Raw genomic sequence first — 22,586 nt, forward strand, 5'->3', positions numbered from 1 at the left:
ACGCTAACCTCCCCCTTTGTTTTTGTATGTGTTTGTTTCTGTATTTAAGGAAGACATAGTATAGCTTCCACAAGGAATTGTTCTTCAGAAAGTGAAAATTGTACTACTCGTAATGGTGGAGAAAAGACTGAAGAATCTGAAGGGTAGGAGGCTGGTTCTTTGCTAGATAAGATTTAATATGAATATCAACTTTAAATTATAAAATATAGGATTGGTGATTGTATACATCAGTTACCATAATTTAGGAATTTCACATTACACAATTGTTGAAACTGTTGGAATCAGAACAGTTCATGTGTTGAACTGTAACAGTTGCTTGATAGCTGAACATGGCTTATTCCTGTTATAATTAAATTGGACTACAGTTTTCCACATAAAAAATTCATTTTCATATTGTAAATATTAAGAATAGCCTCTACTATAGAAAACTTTGAAAAGCAAATTTTAAAACCCAAAGAAAAATCTCTGCCATTAATTCTCCAATTTTGGTAAAGAAACTAGATGTGTATTTTAGAGCCATTGGAATATAATTCTGATTATGGAAACGTTAAAAATTAGAATATACCTTTCAGTATATTGCAAGTTTTGATTGTTTTGTATATTTTACATAAAATAAATTAACATATATTTTAAGTATTCACCTTGATGAGTTTTGGCAATGGATACACCATGTAACCATCACACAAATGAAGATATAGAACATTTTCATCATATCTGAGAGTTCATTTCTGTATTTTCAATTCTGATAGGTTTTTTTTTTCTTTTTTTGTAACAGCTTTATTCATATATAATTCATATACCATAAAATTTACCCTTTTGAAATAGTTCTGGAGATGGATGGTGGTGATGATTGCATGACAGTGTGAATGTACTTAATGCCATTGGACTGTACACTTAAAAAGAGCTAATATGACAGATTATATGTTATGCGTATTTTACTACAATAAACAAAAATTCACCCTTTTGAAGTGTATAGTTCAGGGATTTTTAATTTACTCACATAGATTTTTAACTAATAGTTTTGTTTGTGTATCACAAAATTTATCAGATAATTTTCTGGCTGGGATTGTCTAGTATTTCATACTGTAGATCTAAAATCCATAGAAACATTATGCTTCATTATACAAGCATACCTTACCAGCACCTGTTTATATTTTGACCATAATTTCTTTGGAAGAACAATTTGATTTAAATTCCTTTGACCTTGACAATAGTGTTGGTTAATAATCCTTTATCTGGGAGCCCAGTTTTGTTTCAAATATGATTTTTTTGTATTAGAAAGTTATGAAGTTCCATTGAACACATTAAATTCATATTGTAGGACAGTGTGTCTCTTTTGATTTATTCTCTTTTGTAATGACATGAAAGTAGTTGTGGATCATGCTGATATTTCTTTTTGAGGTGATCTAATTTTCAAGGGAAAGTAAATTCAAGGACTATGTATTTTTTAAGCAGTCTTTCTGATGCATCATCTAAACTTATTCTTAAATTATTTTTAAAATATGTTAATAAACACATTGTAGTCTTAATTCTTTTAACTACATTTACTAATTTATATTTGATGAATGCATAGAAATAAACTTTCTTGCTGTTAAAAATAACTAAGTAGCCATGCTAATTTTTTGATTCTTCAATGAATGATTTTAACTGTTTTTCTTATTTATTAATAGTAATAAAATTTTAATATTTAATATTTATCTCCTCATACCCATAACCATGTAAAAGTACTGTTTTACATTCCTCACAAGAATTAGAATGTGTTATTTAATTTTTGTGTGTGTGAATTGGTATTAGTTTTTAAAACTTTGTTATTAACTTATAACTTGAAAACTAAACTTTAAACCATGTAAATTATGAGTCCTGTAATAAAAATATTTTTGTTTTTCTAAGTTCTTAAGTTATTAGGCTTAATAAGCTTAACAGCTTAAGCTGTTAGGTCAATAACCTAACTAAATTTAGTCAAAATCTAAGATATAGATCAGGTTTGCAAGATACTTTTATGAAAAATTCTGAATGTCAAACCCTTTCAAGTTTATTTATGGTCAAAACTTCCAAAAACATCTTGTTCTTGTACTTCCAATAAATGTCAGTATTCTTGGCTCCTCTTCTAAAACTCTAATAATTTCATTTCTGTGTAACATTTTTTATGAAGGCCAAACATGGTGATCCATGTATGTGATGAAGCAAAAAACTTGAAAGAAGATTTTATTTGCCCACGAGATCTTTTGATAGCAGAAATGAAGTACTTTGCTGAATATTTATCTATGGATGCCCAGCGCTGGGAAGAGGTGGACATTTCAGTTCATTGTGACGTTCACATTTTCAACTGGTTGATAAGATATGTTAAAAGGAACACTAAGGAGAATAAAGATTGTGAGATGCCCACTTTAGGTAAAAGACCATCTATTGCTTATTTTGTAGTGAAATTTATGTGTCACCTGGTAGTTGCTTCACACCGAGCATGCAATGTGGAAAATTACTTGGACGTTAGTATTTGTGCCTAGATTTAGTAATCACCTTTTAGGAAACTGATACCTCATCATTTTTAGTAGATTATAGTGAATGTATGGCAAGTGGACAGGTCTCTAGATCAGCAGTTCTCATTGTATGGTACATGGACCTCTGGAGTCCTGGAGATATTTTGTTGGTTTTTTTTTAATTTTGAGAAAGAGAGAGAGAGAGAGAGAATGAGTGGGGGAGGTGCAGCGGAGGGGAGAGAGAGAGATTGAGAGAATCCTAAGCAGGCTTCATGCTCAGCGCAGAGCCCAGTGTAGGTCTCAATCTCACAACCGTGAGATCATGACCTGAACCAAAATCAAGAGTCAGACACTCAACCAGCTGAGCCACCCAGGTGCCCCAGAGTCCTGGAGATCTTTTAGAAGGTTCACAAAGTCAAGACAATATATATAATAATACTAATATCTTACGGTCTTCTTCTTTGTTGCCATTTGTTTACATGGTATAGAAGTAATGGAGGGCACACATCTGGGCAGGGGCACCAAACTGTACTAGTGGTCATCATATTCTTGAATAACATGTGCTCATAGTTAAAAAGATAAAAAAGAAAAGAATAAATTCAATCTCACTTTAAGAATGTCCTTGAGGGGCGCCTGGGTGGCGCAGTCGGTTAAGCGTCCGACTTCAGCCAGGTCACGATCTCGCGGTCCATGAGTTCAAGCCCTGCGTCGGGCTCTGGGCTGATGGCTCAGAGCCTGGAGCCTGTTTCCGATTCTGTGTCTCCCTCTCTCTCTGACCCTCCCCTGTTCATGCTCTGTCTCTCTCTGTCCCAAAAATAAATAAACGTTGAAAAAAAAAATTAAAAAAAAAAAAAAAAGAATGTCCTTGATGAAACAGTAAAGATGAGTAATTTGATTAACTCTTGACCCTTGAGCATGCATCTTTTCCATGTTCTGTGTGATGGCATGGGAGGTGCACTTCTGCACACTAGAGTGTGATGGTTGTCTAGAGGAAAAGCACTTGTGCAGTTGTTTGAGTTGCAAGCTAAACCAGCTGCTTTTTGAAAAAGAGAAAACCATTTTTACTTGAAAGAATGAGAGGCAAATTATGGTTATTCAGATTTAGGCAAGATATTTTCTTGAAAATGAATTAAGCTGATCAACTGAAGGGAAACAACTGACAGTATTTGTTGTCAATAATAAAATTCAAGGTTTCAAGTGAGAGAGTATGGAAAACTTGTATCTGCTTCCACATGCTTGACAGTTTCTCCATATTTAAAAGACTTTTCTGATGAGACTGGTGGTGATATTAACAAATGTGAGAGAGAGATATATACATATGTATATTAGAGAGTGTGTGTGAGGGAGTGGTAGTGGGGGAGGGAGAGAGAGAGAATGAGAATCTTAAGCAGGCTCCATGTTCAGTGCAGAACCCAACACAGGGCTCAATCTCATGACTCTGACGTTATGACCTGAGCCGAAATCAAGAGTGAGACTCTCAACCGACTGAGCCACACAGGTGTCCCTTATATATATTGTACAATGAAATGTTTCAACATTTAGAAGATCTGCATAACTCAGTGAACCAATATTTTCCAAATGACAGTGCGTGATGTTAAAATCATGCATGGGTTAAGCAAAGATCCATTCAAAGTGCAAGATAAATCATTTGACTTTGAGATAACAGAATAGGAAAAGTTCATTGATATGACTTCAGATTCCATAACACCTAACCTTTAAAAGAAACTATCAGTTGTTGAGTTTTGATGGAACATCAAAGACTACCCACAAACTGAATGTGGAAACAGATATAGAATCCAGCTATCTTCTCTTAAGTTGGATATCGAAGAAATTTGTAAAAAATGTCAGTGTTACTCTTCTTGCTAATTTGTATTTTGGAAAATACAGTTATTTTTCATAAAGATATGTTAGTATATAATGAGTTTATTCTTTTAAAAGGAATTAAATATTTTAAATTTTTCCTGTTTTAATTTATACTGATAGTTCTAACCCATCTCAACAAAAAAGGAGTCTTAAGATCAAAAGTTTGGGAACCAGGGATGCCTGGCTGGTTCAGTCATTGGAGCGTGCAACTCTTGGTCTCGGGGTTGTGAGTTCAAGCTCCATGTTGGGTGTGGAGATTACCTAAAAATACAATCTTAAAAAAAGTAAAAGTTTGAGAACTGGTGTTCTAGATGAAAGGAAGAATAATGAGTAATCTTTAGTCGGGTATAGCATTGTATAGGAAATCACACTTGTAGTTTAATAAAGTCTGTGGCTTAGAATTTGCTATTTGTAGCAGTCCCAAAATATTTTTAAATTCTTATTAGTAAATAAATCTATAGGGATAGTATAAACATTTTCTGAAGAAACTTATTATTAATAGATTTTAAGGATCAAATTAATGAAAAAAGATTTTGGTGGTTCTTAAATAAAAATTACAAGCTTGCTAAATAAAAATTTTCAGCCAGTTGGAGTCCAGAGATTCCAGATCACTCAGATATGGTTATGTATATGTGAAATAAAAAATTTAATTATGCAGCGAGAAAAAAAGTTTTATCCAGCATATTTATGCATATAGTCAAGGTAAAAGAAGTGGAGCAAAACTAGTCACTCTGTAATCTTTGACCTTATATCAGTAGCTACAAACATAAACTTTTATAAAAGCAATCTTTATTCTAACCAGGAAAACCACCAGAATGCTTACTTAAATCTCTAATAATGCAGACAAGTGGTCTTAGCTGGAATGAGCTATATTACTCTTCCCTGAGGAATTTCTCATGAGGAATTTTTCACCAGTCCCCTTCACCATCTCTTTCTATTTGAGAGCCTTTAACCTAGAATTATTGTTTAAACAAAGATTGGAATGGCTTATTTTAATCATTGCATAGTCCTTTATTTGGAAGGATTATCTCAGTACTATAATGGGAAAAATCACAATTTTTCTTCCTTAAATATACCTCACAGGAGATGACTTAGGTTTACCAAAATAGTAGTGTCATCCAGCATTCCCCTTTCTCTGGTTATGCCTCGCCTCAGTTTGCCTTTAGGAAGTAACTTTAGCGCTTCTGCAGTAGTAAATTTTATGTTACCTTTTAGAGTCTTTTAAATAAATAATTGTTCATGACAAGTATTGTACTGCCTTTGAAATAACTTCACTAATAACAAGTGCTTTCATTAATCATTTAAAAGATTTTCTCACTACGATTATTTTTATGTGATAAATTAGAGTCTCAATTTTAATTATCTTTTTCTCTGATTTAGTTAAGCAGAAGTTTGCATGTGTCGTATCTTTAGCTGGAGTCTTTTTACTTAGATATAAATCTAATTCCCGGGCAGATTTACTATGTGCTTTCTCTATACCCCATATTTTAACATTGCATTTTCTTTCTTTCGTGTATCTAAGCCATATGACGTAGTAATGTTATAATAAACTGTTGTTATAATGTAACATCCTCTTTTAAGGTGAGAAGGACCTTGTCCTGAGGAGATTGAGGTACAAATCAAAAGGAGAATTAAATTTTTTTCTTTTTTTTTAGAGCCAGGAAATGTCATTTCAATTCTTATTTCTTCAGAGTTTTTGAAAATGGATTCATTGGTAAGTATTATTAAAAGATCCAAGTTCTTTTATTCACCTATGCTTAACACACAACTTGATTTTTCCTTCAAGTGCCTAGAAATTTCTAAGACATCTTACTAAAGTAGTTGTTAATTCAAGAGTGTGATTCTGTAACTGAACTAATAGGAATTTGCTTCGCGGTGAGTTAAGCTAAGAGCCTGCATCAGGTAGAGTTGTCACACAAAGGAAACTATTTGCAGCAAATAAGGAGATCATGGGGAATAACTTCCAGAGCTTTGACTCACCAAGGAGGGGTGAGCATTTTCTTTTATTTAGGGTTTAGGATGAACATTCATAAAGGGGAGCTCTGTCATACCAAGTAAAGGTATGACGTAGCACGGGCATCCTGTGCTATGTTAATGAAGCTTGTGCTCCACCTAGGATGGAAACTTCAATTTTATAATGAAACAGAGGTAACTGGAAGAGGGCAAGGTTCTATGGGTTTAAACTGGATGAGGTCTTGGGTTTGTTATCTTGGGTGAGGAGTGCAGGGCCTTGCTTACTTTGGAAACAGCGATGAGAGTTTTTACCACTACTTTGGTCAGGCTATTTCCAGGCCTGGTGGAGACTGTTAGTTTTTGTGTTCCCTTTGTTCTCTTAAAATTCTTAACTGTTAAGGTCTTTGTATTTCTTTGTAATTCTGACACCTCCTAAAGACACTTCTGTAAGAAGTGGTGCTTGGGCAAGTGGGGCACAGATCACAGAAAATATCTGGGGGCCTAAAATGACTTCTCTTGTGTCAGGAAAGTTTTGTCTCATCTTTCTTTTTCTAGGGATTCCTAACTCTTCTTACTTACAATTCCATTAGAATAAACTACTCTTGTTCTGTTGGGAAGGGGTTAAACTAGTATGTATCATTTGTATATTACGTCTATACAGCAAACAATTTATCTTCAAGGAATAGCTTACTGGTGTATTAGATGAAACTAAGCAGAATTAGCTTTACTCCAAGATGGATTTTGCTGTAAAATCAAATTAAATGAAAATTAATTTGAATATATTTGTTCATTATTTAAGTAATTTCTTTAAGCATGTTTGGTTATTTGTGTCTTTCATTTACAAATCAGTGAATTAAAAACAAATACCCAAATACTGATATAATTGTATACGTATAAACCCAATGCTAATGTCTGTTGTTAAGGAGTAGTTGATAAAACAGAAAAGCACAGTATATACAAATACGTATCAGACTGTAACATTAAATATATTTGTTTCTTGGGGCGCCTGGGTGGCTCAGTCGGTTAAGCGTCCAATTTCAACTCAGGTCATGATCTCATAGTCCATGAGTTCAAGCCCCACGTCAGGCCCTGTGCCGACAGCTCGGGAGCCTGGAGCCTGCTTCAGATTCTGTGTCTCCCTCTCTCTCTGCCCCTCCCCTACTCATGCTCTGTCTCTCTCACTCTCAAAAATGAATAAATGTTAAAAAAAGGTTTTTTAAATGTATTTGTTTCTTTTTATTTAATCAATTTCTTAATCATTCACATGTTTATATATGTTTGTGTTAGGGCAGAGTACTCCTTTGCTATATTAACAGATGTGAAGTTTGTTTAAAAAAAATTTTTTTTTTTGGGGCGCCTGGGTGGCTCAGTCGGTTAAGCGTCCGACTTCAGCCAGGTCACCATCTCGCGGTCCGTGAGTTCGAGCCCCGCGTCAGGCTCTGGGCTGATGGCTCAGAGCCTGGAGCCTGTTTCCAATTCTGTGTCTCCCTCTCTCTCTGCCCCTCCCCCGTTCATGCTCTGTCTCTCTCTGTCCCAAAAATAAATAAACGTTGAAAAAAAAAATTTAAAAAAAAAATTTTTTTTTTTATGTTTATTCATTTCTGAGACAGAGACAGAGCATGAGCGGGGGAGGGGCAGAGAGAGAGGGAGACACAGAATCTGAAGCAGGCTCCAGGCTCCGAGCTGTCAGCACAGAGACCAACGCGGGGCTCGAACTCAGACCATGAGATCATGACCTGAGCCAAAGTCGGTCGCTCAACCGACTGAGCCACCCAGGTGCCCCTGAAGTTTGTTTATTTGAGTGTTTAAGGTTTTGCTTAGTTCTCTGTATTCTTTCTATTCTTTAGTTGCTCCCTATTTAGTTGCTGGTATTAATTGTTCCAGGGAAGGGTTATAGAAAAAAAGCAGAGATGGAAAGAATCCTTAATGTTTGAGTTTTGAAATCTAAGCCCTAAAGCATATTTTTTTTTTCCCATAACAAAATATTTGGAAGAATACATGATTAGCCAGAGCTACTTTTCCCCAAGCCCCAAAACCACCTCAAAAAGTAAATAAATATACCTCAGGTTGGAGAAAGGGGAAGAAAGTCAGAAAGCAAGTACAACACAACTGAGAAAACCCTGAAGTGACTATATTTCTGCCACTCAGAGAAGTAGAGGCTTAAAATTGCCACTAAGTCTAGTTTTAGGAAATTACATATCTTGTATACTTGAGTTTGTGGACTAAGATACATACCTGCCACAATCATGAAAGATGCTCATTGCATTATTGTTTAAAGTGTGCCAGGAAAATTGAAGATTATTTTTCTAGCTTTGTATGGGTTTGTACAACTATGGCCTGCTGGCTCACTTTGGAACAGTATAGATTAGCCCAGTATAGATTAACCTGAATGCAGTTAGTGCCTAGTAATCCATGGATCGAGCTTTTAATGAATTTTACCTTTGAAAGGTATTGAAATGACATTGTCCTTCATGCTACTCTTTTCAACATTCATTTTCTATTCTTTTTTTCAGGTTGAGCAATGTATTCAGTATTGCCACAAGAATATGAATGCCATAGTTGCTACCCCATGCAACATGAACTGTATTAATGCAAATCTTCTCACACGTATAGCTGACCTGTTCACACATAATGAAGTTGATGATTTAAAGGACAAGAAAGATAAGTTTAGGAGGTAATTTTTTAATTTAATTTTTAATCTAATGTTCCTGTTAGAAGAAATATATTTCTATTTCATTTTAGTGAAATATTCTATTTTTAGAATATATTTAGAAATATTTCTGTTTTTTAAAAGTTTATTCATTTATTTTGAGAGAAGAAGAGAGAGAGCATGAGCAGGGGAGGGGCAGAGAGAGGGGGAAAGAGAGAATCCCAAGTAGGCTTTACACTGTCAGCGTGGAGTCCAACGTGGGGCTCAGTCCCATGAACTGCGAGATCGTGACCTGAGCCACAATCAGGAGTCAGCTGCTTGACTGAGCCACCCAATTGACCCTCTATTTTATTTTAAATGAAGTAAAATTTATCCAGAGCCAATGACTCTAGATAAAAATTAGTACTTATTTTTTACAATGTACATATGAACATATCATGTTAGTGAATTATGATCAAAATGATTAAAACTGGCTTTATTATAAAAAGGAAGAGTAGTATGGGATAAGGTCGGCAGTTTAGGCGCTGTTTGAGTCACAGTAAAGAGAGTATACTTTATTCTAAGTGTGAATGGGAACAGAGGAGTGGCATGATCTGTTTTTGAAGAGACCATCCTGTTGCTCTGTGGAGAATAGACTATATGGATGTGAGAAATAAGGAGACTGATGAGGAGAGGCTAGTGTGATAATCTGGTGAGAGATGAAAGAGTTTGGACTAGAGTAGAAGCAGTGGAGCTGGAAAGAAGTAGATGGATGCAGAGTGTATTATTAGAAATATTGACAGATTGCAAATGGAATAATGTGGGAAAAGAGTGTATCCTAGGATAATTACTAGGTTGAGGTTTAAGGTTGAGCAACTAAGTAGATGGTAATACCATTAATAGAGGAGAGATTGGGGTAAGGGGTTCAAGAGGTGGATTTGGATCTTATTGAGATTACATAATATATTTAATACACTTTTTGGACATCCAGGCAAGATAGCAGAGGTAGGTGGATATATAAGTTTGAAGCTTAGGTCAGAGATCAGAGCTTAAAATAGAAATACAACAGTAGATAGATTTGAAACCATGGAACTGGCTGAGGTTTCTTAGCAAGACCATTCTTTCTCCACTGGATTGCAGTGGCACCATGTGTTTCCAAACTCTCCATTTTGTTCTGTTGATCTCTTCTTTTTTTTAAAATTGAAATACAGTTGACACATAATGTTACATTAGTTTCAGGTTATAACATAGTGATTTAAAAACTCTATGCATTAAGCTGTGCTTACCAGGAATGTAGCTACCATCTGTCACCTTACAATGCCAATACAATCCTATGACTTACTCATTTTGTAACTGGAAGCCTGTATTTCACCCTCTCCTTCACCCCTTTTGTCCATTCCCTTACCTCCCTCCCCTCCAGCAGTTTGTTTTTTGCATTTATAGGTCTGATTCTGCTTTTTGTTTGTTCATTTATTCATTTGTTCTTTAGATTCCACATATAAGTGAAATCATGTGGGATTTTTCTCTGACTTATTTCACTTAGCATTATACCTTCTAGGGCCATCCATGTTGTCACAAATGGCAAGATCTCATCCTTTTTATGGCCAAGTAATATTCCACTGTATATACACGTATACCATATCTTTTTTATCCATTCATATATCGATGTACACTTGGATTGCTTCCATATGTTGGCTATTGTAAATAATGCTATAATAAATATACAGGTGGATATATGTTTTCAAATTAGTGGTTTTTTTTTTTTTTTCTTGAAGTAAATACCCAGTATTGGAATTACTGGACCATATGGTAGTTCTGTTTTCAGCCTTTTGAGGAACTCCCTTCTGTTTTCCATAGTGGTTGCACCAAGTTACATTCCCATCAACAGTGCACAAGGTTCCTTTTTCTCCACATCCTTGCCATCACTTGTTATTTCTTGTCTTTTTATTCTAACCATTCTGACACATGTAAGATGATATCTCATTTTGGTTTGGATTCACATTTCTCCCTCATGATTAATGATGTTGACATCTTTTCATGTCTGTTGGCCATGTGTATGTCTTCTTTGGGAAAGTGTCTATTTACTTTTCCAATCATTTTTTAATTGGATTGTTTTTTGGGGTGTTGAGTTGTATAAGTTTTTTATATATTTTGGATATTAACCTCTTATTGGATGTATCATTTCAAATATCTTCTCCCATTCAATAGGTTGCCTTTTTGTTTTGTTGATGATCTCCTTTGCCATGCAAAAGTTTTTTTTTTTTTTTATTTTTTTATTTTTTATATATATGAAATTTATTGTCAAATTGGTTTCCATACAACACCCAGTGCTCATCCCAAAAGGTGCCCTCCTCAATACCCATCACCCACCCTCTCCTCCCTCCCACCCCCCATCAACCCTCAGTTTGTTCTCAGTTTTTAACAGTCTCTTATGCTTTGGCTCTCTCCCACTCTAACCTCTTTTCTTTTTTTTTTTTTTTTTTCCTTCCCCTCCCCCATGGGTTCCTGTTAGGTTTCTCAGGACCCACATAAGAGTGAAACCATATGGTATCTGTCTTTCTCTGTATGGCTTATTTCACTTAGCATCACATTCTCCAGTTCCATCCACGTTGCTACAAAAGGCCATATTTCATTTTTTCTCATTGCCACGTAGTATTCCATTGTGTATATAAACCACAATTTCTTTATCCATTCATCAGTTGATGGACATTTAGGCTCTTTCCATAATTTGGCTATTGTTGAGAGGGCTGCTATAAACATTGGGGTACAAGTGCCCCTATGCATCAGTACTCCTGTATCCCTTGGATAAATTCCTAGTAGTGCTATTGCTGGGTCATAGGGTAGGTCTATTTTTAATTTTCTGAGGAACCTCCACACTGCTTTCCAGAGCGGCTGCACCAATCTGCATTCCCACCAAAAGTGCAAGAGGGTTCCCGTTTCTCCACATCCTCTCCAGCATCTATAGTCTCCTGATTTGTTCATTTTGGCCACTCTGACTGGCGTGAGGTGATATCTGAGTGTGGTTTTGATTTGTATTTCCCTGATAAGGACCGACATTGAGCATCTTTTCATGTGCCTGTTGGCCATCCGGATGTCTTCCTTAAAGAAGTGTCTATTCATGTTTTCTGCCCATTTCTTCACTGGGTTATTTGTTTTTCGGGTGTGGAGTTTGGTGAGCTCTTTATAGATTTTGGATACTAGCCCTTTGTCCGATATGTCATTTGCAAATATCTTTTCCCATTCCGTTGCTTGCCTTTTAGTTTTGTTGGTTTCCTTTGCTGTGCAGGAGCTTTTTATCTTCATAAGGTCCCAGTAATTCACTTTTGCTTTTAATTCCCTTGCCTTTGGGGATGTGTCGAGTAAAAGATTGCTACGGCTGAGATCAGAGAGGTCGTTTCCTGCTTTCTCCTCTAAGGTTTTGATGGTTTCCTGTCTCACATTCAGGTCCTTTATCCATTTTGAGTTTATTTTTGTGAATGGTGTGAGAAAGTGGTCTAGTGTCAACCTTCTGCATGTTGCTGTCCAGTTCTCCCAGCACCATTTGTTAAAGAGACTGTCTTTTTTCCATTGGATGTTCTCTCCTGCTTTGTCAAAGATGAGTTGGCCATACGTTTGTGGGTCTAGTTCTGGGGTTTCTATTCTATTCCATTGGTCTGTGTGTCTGTTTTTGTGCCAATACCATGCTGTCTTGATGATGACAGCTTTGTAGTAGAGGCTAAAGTCTGGGATTGTGATGCCTCCTGCTTTGGTCTTCTTCTTCAAAATTCCTTTGGCTATTCGGGGCCTTTTGTGGTTCCATATGAATTTTAGGATTGCTTGTTCTAGTTTCGAGAAGAATGCTGGTGCAATTTTGATTGGGATTGCATTGAATGTGTAGATAGCTTTGGGTAGTATTGACATTTTGACAATATTTATTCTTCCAATCCATGAGCAGGGAATGTCTTGCCATTTCTTTAAATCTTCTTCAATTACCTTCATAAGCTTTCTATAGTTTTCAGCATACAGATCTTTTACATCTTTGGTTAGATTTATTCCTAGGTATTTTATGCTTCTTGGTGCAATTGTGAATGGGATCAGTTTCTTTATTTGTCTTTCTGTTGCTTCATTGTTAGTGTATAAGAATGCAACTGATTTCTGTACATTGATTTTGTATCCTGCAACTTTGCTGAATTCCTGTATCAGTTCTAGCAGACTTTTGGTGGAGTCTATCGGATTTTCCATGTATAATATCATATCATCTGCAAAAAGTGAAAGCTTGACTTCATCTTTGCCAATTTTGATGCCTTTGATTTCCTTTTGTTGTCTGATTGCTGATGCTAGAACTTCCAGCACTATGTTAAACAGCAGCGGTGAGAGTGGGCATCCCTGTCGTGTTCCTGATCTCAGGGAAAAAGCTCTCAGTTTTTCCCCGTTGAGGATGATGTTAGCTGTGGGCTTTTCATAAATGGCTTTTATGATCTTTAAGTATGTTCCTTCTATCCCGACTTTCTCAAGGGTTTTTATTAAGAAAGGGTGCTGGATTTTGTCAAAGGCCTTTTCTGCATCGATTGACAGGATCATATGGTTCTTCTCTTTTTTTTTGTTAATGTGATGTATCACGTTGATTGATTTGCGAATGTTGAACCAGCCCTGCATCCCAGGAATGAATCCCACTTGATCATGGTGAATAATTCTTTTTATATGCTGTTGAATTCAATTTGCTAGTATCTTATTGAGAATTTTTGCATCCGTATTCATCAGGGATATTGGCCTGTAGTTCTCTTTTTTTACTGGGTCTCTGTCTGGTTTAGGAATCAAAGTAATACTGGCTTCATAGAATGAGTCTGGAAGTTTTCCTTCCCTTTCTATTTCTTGGAATAGCTTGAGAAGGATAGGTATTATCTCTGCTTTAAATGTCTGGTAGAACTCCCCTGGGAAGCCATCTGGTCCTGGACTCTTATTTGTTGGGAGATTTTTGATAACCGATTCAATTTCTTCGCTGGTTATGGGTCTGTTCAAGCTTTCTATTTCCTCCTGATTGAGTTTTGGAAGAGTGTGGGTGTTCAGGAATTTGTCCATTTCTTCCAGGTTGTCCAATTTGTTGGCATATAATTTTTCATAGTATTCCCTGATAATTGTTTGTATCTCTGAGGGATTGGTTGTAATAATTCCATTTTCATTCATGATTTTATCTATTTGGGTCATCTCCCTTTTCTTTTTGAGAAGCCTGGCTAGAGGTTTGTCAATTTTGTTTATTTTTTCAAAAAACCAACTCTTGGTTTCGTTGATCTGCTCTACAGTTTTTTTAGATTCTATATTGTTTATTTCTGCTCTGATCTTTATTATTTCTCTTCTTCTGCTGGGTTTAGGCTGCCTTTGCTGTTCTGCTTCTAGTTCCTTTAGGTGTGCTGTTAGATTTTGTATTTGGGATTTTTCTTGTTTCTTGAGATAGGCCTGGATTGCAATGTATTTTCCTCTCAGGACTGCCTTTGCTGCATCCCAAAGCGTTTGGATTGTTGTATTTTCACTTTCGTTTGTTTCCATATATTTTTTAATTTCTTCTCTAATTGCCTGGTTGACCCACTCATTCGTTAGTAGGGTGTTCTTTAACCTCCATGCTTTTGGAGGTTTTCCAGACTTTTTTCTGTGGTTGATTTCAAGCTTCATAGCATTGTGGTCTGAAAGTATGCATGGTATAATTTCAATTCTTGTAAACTTATGAAGGGCTGTTTTGTGACCCAGTGTATGATCTATCTTGGAGAATGTTCCATGTGCACTCAAGAAGAAAGTATATTCTGTTGCTTTGGGATGCAGAGTTCTAAATATATCTGTCAAGTCCATCTGATCCAATGTCTCATTCAGGGCCCTTGTTTCTTTATTGACCGTGTGTCTAGATGATCTATCCACTTCTGTAAGTGGGGTGTTAAAGTCCCCTGCAATTACCACATTCTTATCAATAAGGTTGCTTATGTTTATGAGTAATTGTTTTATATATTTGGGGGCTCCGGTATTCGGCGCATAGACATTTATAATTGTTAGCTCTTCCTGATGGATAGACCCTGTAACTATTATATAATGTCCTTCTTCATCTCTTGTTACAGCCTTTAATTTAAAGTCTAGTTTGTCTGATATAAGTATGGCCACTCCAGCTTTCTTTTGGCTTCCAGGAGCATGATAAATAGTTCTCCATCCCCTCACTCTCAATCTAAAGGTGTCCTCAGGTCTAAAATGAGTCTCTTGTAGACAGCAAATAGATAGGTCTTGTTTTTTTATCCATTCTGATACCCTATGTCTTTTGGTTGGCACATTTAATCCATTTACATTCAGTGTTATTATAGAAAGATACGGGTTTAGAGTCATTGTGATGTCTGTATGTTTTATGCTTGTAGTGATGTCTCTGGTTTTTTGTCTCACAGGGTCCCCCTTAGGATCTCTTGTAGGGCTGGTTTAGTGGTGACAAATTCCTTCAGTTTTTGTTTGTTTGGGAAGACCTTTATCTCTCCTTCTATTCTAAATGACAGACTTGCTGGATAAAGGATTCTCGGCTGCATATTTTTTCTGTCTAGCACACTGAAAATCTCGTGCCAATTCTTTCTGGCCTGCCAAGTTTCAAAAGAGAGATCAGTCACGAGTCTTATAGGTCTCCCTTTATATGTGAGGGCACGTTTACCCCTTGCTGCTTTCAGAATTTTCTCTTTATCCTTGTATTTTGCCAGTTTCACTATGATATGTCGTGCAGAAGATCGATTCAAGTTAAGTCTGAAGGGAGTTCTCTGTGCCTCTTGGATTTCAATGCCTTTTTCCTTCCCCAGTTCAGGGAAGTTCTCAGCTATTATTTCTTCAAGTACCCCTTCAGCGCCTTTCCCTCTCTCTTCCTCCTCTGGGATACCAATTATGCGTGTATTATTTCTTTTTAGTGTATCACTTAGTTCTCTAATTTTCCCCTCATACTCCTGGATTTTTTTTATCTCTCTTTTTCTCAGCTTCCTCTTTTTCCATAACTTTATCTTCTAGTTCACCTATTCTCTCCTCTGCCTCTTCAATCCGAGCCGTGGTGGTTTCCATTTTGTTATGCATTTCGTTTAAAGCGTTTTTCAGCTCCTCGTGACTGTTCCTTAGTCCCTTGATCTCTGTAGCAAGAGATTCTCTGCTGTCCTCTATACTGTTTTCAAGCCCAGCGATTAATTTTATGACTATTATTCTAAATTCACTTTCTGTTATATTATTTAAATCCTTTTTGATCAGCTCATTAGCTGTTGTTATTTCCTGGAGATTCTTCTGAGGGGAATTCTTCCGCTTGATCATTTTGGATAGTCCCTGGCATGATGAGGACCTGCAGGGCACTTCCCCTATGCTGTGGTGTATAACTGGAGTTGGTAGGCAGGGCCGCAGTCTGAGCTGATGTCTGCCCCCAGCCCACCACTGGGGCCACAGTCAGACTGGTGTGTGCTTTCTCTTCCCCTCTCCTAGGGGCGGGATTCACTGTGGGGTGGCGTGGCCCGTCTGGGCTACTTGCACACTGCCAGGCTTGTGATGCTGGGGATTGGCGTATTAGCTGGGGTGGGTAGGCAAGGTGCACAGGGGCAGGAGGGGCAGGCTTAGCTCGCTTCTCCTTGGGTGATCCACTTCAGGAGGGGCCCTGTGGCAGTGGGAGGGAGTCAGATCCACTGCCGGAGGTTTGGCTCCGCAGAAGCGCAGAGTTGGGTGTTTGCGCGGAGCGAGCAAGTTCCCTGGCAGGAACTGGTTCTCTTTGGGATTTTGGCTGGGGGATGGGAGGGGGAGATGGCACTGGCGAGCGCCTTTGTTCCCCACCAAACTGAGCTCTGTCATCCAGGGGCTCAGCAGCTCTCCCTCCCTTTGTCCTCCAGCCTTCCCGCTTTCCGAGCAGAGCTGTTAACTTATGACCTCCCAGACGCTAAGTCGCGCTTGCTGTCGGAACACACTCCGTCAGGCCCCTCCGCTTTTGCCAGCCAGACTCGGGGCCTCTGCTTGGCCGCCGAGCCGCCCCTCCGCCCCGGCTCCCTCCCGCCAGTCCGTGGAGCGCGCACCGCCTCGCCGCCCTTCCTACCCTCTTCCGTGGGCCTCTCGTCTGCACTTGGCTCTGGCGACTCCGTTCTGCTAATCCTCTGGCGGTTTTCTGGGTTATTTAGGCAGGTGTAGGTGGAATCTAAGTGATCAGCAGGACGCGCAGTGAGCCCAGCGTCCTCCTACGCCGCCATCTTCCCTCCTCTTCCCAAAAGTTTTTTATTTTGGTGTAGTCACGATAGTTTATTTTTGCTTTTGTTTTCCTTGCCTAAGGAGACATATCTAGAAAAAAGTTGGAAAGGTCAATGTCAAAGAAATTGACTGTGTTTTCTTCTATGAGTTTTATGGCATCAAGTCTCTCGCTTAGGTTTTTAATCTGTTTTGAGGGTTTTTTTTTTGTGTATGGTGTGAGAAAGTGATCCGATTTCATTACTTTGCATGTAGCTGTCTAGTCTCATTGATTTTTTTGTTTGTATTGGTATCAGTAGCCTACTGCCTTAATTACAGTGGCTTTATAATATTTTTTGCTATGTAGTAATCTAAATTCTCCAGCTTAGCCTTTTTTCAAGATTGCCATTTTGGCCATGTTAAGTCCTTTCCATTTTTGCATAATTTATATGGAATCAGCCTGCTCATTTTCTCTTTCTGTCTCTCTCTCATAGACACACACACACACACACACACACACACACACACACACTTGCTGGAGTTTGATGTTAACATTGATTATATTTGAAAAGATTTGAGATCTCAATTGTACTGGCTCTTTCAGTCCATGAACATGGTATAACCCTCCATTTATCTTAGCAACGTTTTATAGTTTTCAGTGTAGAGATACTTTTCTTTCTTTTTTTTTTTAATTCCTAGGTAAAAATTTTTTGGTGCTATTTTAAATGCTATTTATTTATTTAATTTTCCAATTGTTAGCAAGAGAATATTGATAAAGACTATCCAATATTTAGAGGTTCAACAGAGGAGTGGCCATTTAGTGGCCTGAGAAGGAGGAGCCAGTGAGTCAAAGGGAAGATAAAAGGAAAGATAGTTTCAAAAGTAGGGAAGTGATTGGGGCGCTGGCTGGCTCAGTCAATAGAGCATGCAACTCTTGATCTCAGGGTTGTGAGTTCAAGCCCTACACTGGGTACAGAGATTACTTAAAAATAAAATCTTAAAAAAAAAAGAAGTAGGGAGGTGATTAAGTGATCAAATGTGTAGAATGCAGCTACCATGTAGAGTAAAATGAGGACAGAAATGTGACCAATTAGATTTAGACAAACTTTTTTCCCGATGTTTTGCTCTAAATGAATACTAAAAATTTTAGCAGTTAGCCATTAGGGATAGGTAGGCCCAGGAGAGGATTTTTTTTAAGGTAGATACTAGATAATGTTTATATGCTAATCAAAATGATTCATTCCAGAGGGGGAAATTGCTAATGCAGGGGATTATACAAAAGTGTAGTCCTTAGGGGGGATGAGACAGAGGGCAATTATCTGAGAGCTAAATATTTAAAAATGGGATTAATATCCTAAATCCAGACCTAGCCTCAGGACATACACTTCGAATTAATGACATAAGACTTAAAGTTTGCTCATAGTATGTATAATCAATAAGTTTTTGTTAATATATATCAATTGCTTAATGCTATATCTGGCACTCTTTAAACACACTATTCATTTAACCCTCATAAAACCTTGTGAATTTGGGATTATTAATCCCATTTTATTTTATTTTATTTTTTTAATCTTTATTTTTGAGAGAGAGAGACAGAGTGTGAGTAGGGGAGGAACTGAGAGAGGGAGATGCAGAATCCAAAGCAGGCTCCAGGCTCTGAGCTATCAGCACAGAGGCTGATACAGGGCTTGAACTCACGAACCACGAGATCATGACCTGAGCTGAAGTTGGACACTTAACCTGAGCCACCCAGGCACCCCTTATTAACCCCATTTTATAGAAGAGAAAACAATGTTCAAATATGCCAAGTTATTATTGGTAGACCCAGGATTCTTAAGTTTTCAAGTTCCTCAATCTTGAATATTTTTACCAAATATTCTTGTGAAAATACATTCTTTTTTTTTTTTTTATGTTTATTTATTTTTGAGAGAGAGAGTGCGCAAAAGTGGGGGAAGGACAGAGAGAGGAGGAAACACAGAGCTGTCAGCGCAGAGCCCAACCCAGAACTCAAACCCACGAAGTGTGAGATCATGACCTAAGCTGAAGTCAGACATTTAACCAGTTGAGCCACTCAGGCGCCCCTGAAAATACATTCTTAATTAAGCAGTTCTCATTAATAGGTTTATTTACTTAGAACACTATAAATATATCGTAAATCCCCAGAGTGGCTCTCTAAGGGTTTATTAATTTTATTTTCTACATATGCAGGTAGATCAGTATTTATTTTCATCACTATCAAGTAATTTTCATAATGTAAACATAGAAAATTAATTTGTCCATCATTTGTTGTTAATAGTAAACTTTTTTGTAAGAAGATTGAAAGACTTTTTGATCCTGAGTACTTGAACCCAGATTCTCGGAATAATGCAGCGACATTATACAGGTATGGTGATGTATTTTTCTTTGATATTCTGTACAGTGCAGCTAAATTCTTTAATTTTACTACATTTAAAATTTTTCTCCTTGGATATTTTTGTATGTTCTTTGTGTTATAGATGCTGTTTGTGTAAGAAACTTTTAACAAAAGAAACAGAAAGAAGAATTCCTTGCATTCCTGGAAAAATCAATGTGGATCAACATGGAAATATTATCTACATTCACATAAGGTGCAGTAACAATAAAATATAGCTTTTAAATGTGAATTACTAGTGTTTGTCTAAAAACATTAACTAGTATTATAAGGCATAGTATAACATTTGTCTCTGAATGTAATCCAACTTTGACTTAGAAAGATGCTACTTTCGGGGTGCCTTGGTGGTTCAGTTGGTTAAGCATCCAACTTTGGCTCAGGTCATGATCTCACGATTCGTGAATTTGAACCCCACATTGGGCTGTGTGCTGACAGCTCAGAGCCTGGATCCTGCTTCGAATTGTGTCTCTCTGTCCCTCCCCTGCTTGCACTCTGTCTCTGTCTATCAAAAATACATAAACATTTGGGGCACCTGGGTGGCTCAGTCGGTTCAGTGTCCGACTTCAACTCAGGTCGTGATCTCACAGTTCATGAGTTGGAGCCCCATGTCGGGCTCTGTGCTGACAGCTCAGAGCCTGGAGCCTGCTTCCGATTCTGTGTCTCCCTCTCTCTCTGCCCCTCCCCCGTTCATGCTCTCTCAAAAAGTGAGTAAACGTTAACAACAACAAAAAAAATACATAAACATTTTTTAAAAATTTAAAAAAAGATGCTACTTTCAAAACAAAGTTTTGCAAAAGTTTTATTTTATTTACTAAGTAAATTTCATGATTTTTTAAACTTTAAAATAGTAAAAATTATTCCACATTAATCTTGAAAGATATTCTGGTCACTGTCATTAAAAATTATTTCCCTAACAGATTTTATTTATGCAAATGTTATATTGAATTTGACAGAGAACCAAATTTACTTTCAGGTAAATTTTGGTGAATGAGGAAATTGTCTTTAAAATTGAATTTTCCATAATCTATTTATTCTTCATACTTTGTCAGTATTTCATTAGTACGTAGTCTTTTCTTATTCCCCTCTAGGTTCAAAACTAGTTCTCATTATCAGTTGGGGGGAGAGTGTTGCAAATTGGTATAATATCTCAGAAAAGCAAAAATTCTGAAATGTATGTATTTTCTAAAAATATCTTCCTGCTAGGAATTTCTCCAAAGAGGTAATGTTAGATTTGTGAAAGCACTCAACAAGAACATTTATCGCTATATTGTTTAAATAGAAAAAAAGGGAAACATCCAAATGATTAAGTGAATTAAAATATATCCATGTAGTAGTATATCTATATGTAACATATCTAATCCATTCTCAATGTGCAACCTTTGAGAATAATGTTGTAAAAGAATGTGTACTTATGTGGCAAGTTGTTAGTCGTGAATTAAGTGGGGGGAAGAAAGTTCATAAAACTAGAAACATTTCGCCAAAGTGTAAACTGTGGTGTTACCTTTAAGTAATAATATTATGGATGCTTTTAATTTTGTTTGTTTTTTTCTTCTATGATAAAAATGTATAGCACTTTTGTTCACTATAAATGTTAAATTGCATATTTTAAACATTAAAACAAATATAAATAAACACATATGACCCTAGTATTAATAGCATAGTCATGCTTATTTTATTTTTATTTTTTTAAGTTAATTTTTTTAGTAATTTCTACACCCAACATAGGGCTTGAACTCATGGCCCCGAGATGAAGAGTCCCATGCACCTCCAACTGAGCCAGCCAGGCACCCTTTACAGTCATGTTTAAAATGTTTCATTTTTGTCTTCATATGATAATCAGGGAAATCTTCATTAGTTATTGTAAGCACCTAGGATGTTATACTTCTTTGTCTTAAGACTTGATTTCACCTTTTGGAAAGCACTTTCATTCTGACAGCAATAACTATTAATACTATTTGAAAAAAATTGATATTGACTTCAACATCCATTTTTGATTTATTTAAAGCATTTCCGTGCAAGTTAGCTGTTGATATTTTTTCAGTTGTCTTTAATTAAAACAGATGTGCCTATGTAATTTGTAATAACATCATGACATCTTGTTATTTGTTGAACTAAGGACAAAAATAGCAAAAGTTCAAAAGATTAAGGGATTTGGGAAAAATAGGAACATGAGTTACATATGGACATAGCCAATAGGGTTTTAAGTCTTTGCTATTTTTTAAGTTTATAACTTAAAAATGTATGTTACTAAGACCTGATTATATATTACTATATTATTGAATTATTGGAGAATTCCTTTTGAAAATAATATAAATAATATATTAATGAAATGTTTAGAATCACCAATAATTAATAACAACTTATTCTATAATATGTACAATTAGAATAAAGGTTCTATTTAGCAACATATGCCTAAGTCTCAACTGTTAGTCTGCTCAAACTACATTTAACATAGCTTAGCAAAATAATTTGTATAGTTTAGCAAAATAATTTGGCGTTCAGTCTTTTATATCTTTTTTTTGTGTTCACAGAAAAAGAGAATAAACAAACTCCAAATGAAATTTTATCTACTGTCAGTATAGTCCATCCCACAACCAACATTTGGGGAATGTTACTGGAAATAAGCCACAAATTTAAAAACATGTACTGAAAACAAATTGTTTATATTACTTGCTTGTAAAATAAGATAATAATTGAGGCTCTTTTCCCCAGGGATAAGACTTGGGATGTTCATGAGTATTTGAATAGTCTTTTTGAAGAATTAAAATCTTGGAGAGATGTATATTGGCGCTTGTGGGGAACAGTCAACTGGCTAACTTGTTCAAGATGTTATCAGGTGAGGTTTTTTTTTTTTTTTTTTTTCTTTTTAATATCTTGTTCTGTAAACATTCATAGTGGGCTCTCCCTTTTTTTGTTTTTGTTTTTTGTTTTAAGATTTTGTTTGTAAGTAATCTCTACATCCAACATGGGGCTTGAATTCACAACCCCAGGATCAGGCATTGCATACTCTACTGACTGAGCCAACTAGGCACCCCGCATAGTAGGCTCTTTTAATACAGGATGTTTAGTATGTTTGGATGTG

General features: G+C 36.5%; 1 protein-coding gene across 5 annotated transcripts in view; it reads left to right on the forward strand.

Annotated features, from left to right (window-relative positions):
• Positions 1–22,586, forward strand: part of SANBR (SANT and BTB domain regulator of CSR) — a 70,337-nt gene that overhangs the window by 14,166 nt on the left and 33,585 nt on the right. For 2 of the 5 annotated variants that reach the window (XM_047853012.1, XM_047853013.1), the window contains 7 exons: positions 50–143; positions 2,153–2,391; positions 5,996–6,054; positions 8,807–8,967; positions 19,391–19,477; positions 19,590–19,700; positions 22,217–22,340. In XM_047853012.1, coding sequence (XP_047708968.1) covers positions 50–143; positions 2,153–2,391; positions 5,996–6,054; positions 8,807–8,967; positions 19,391–19,477; positions 19,590–19,700; positions 22,217–22,340 — 875 coding nt within the window. The remainder of the gene's footprint in view (positions 1–49; positions 144–2,152; positions 2,392–5,995; positions 6,055–8,806; positions 8,968–19,390; positions 19,478–19,589; positions 19,701–22,216; positions 22,341–22,586) is intronic. The other 3 variants (XM_047853015.1, XM_047853016.1, XM_047853014.1) reach the window with 2 other exon arrangements.

Source organism: Prionailurus viverrinus, chromosome A3 (genome assembly GCF_022837055.1).
Source record: "Prionailurus viverrinus isolate Anna chromosome A3, UM_Priviv_1.0, whole genome shotgun sequence".
NCBI classification, from domain to species: Eukaryota; Metazoa; Chordata; class Mammalia; order Carnivora; family Felidae; genus Prionailurus; species Prionailurus viverrinus.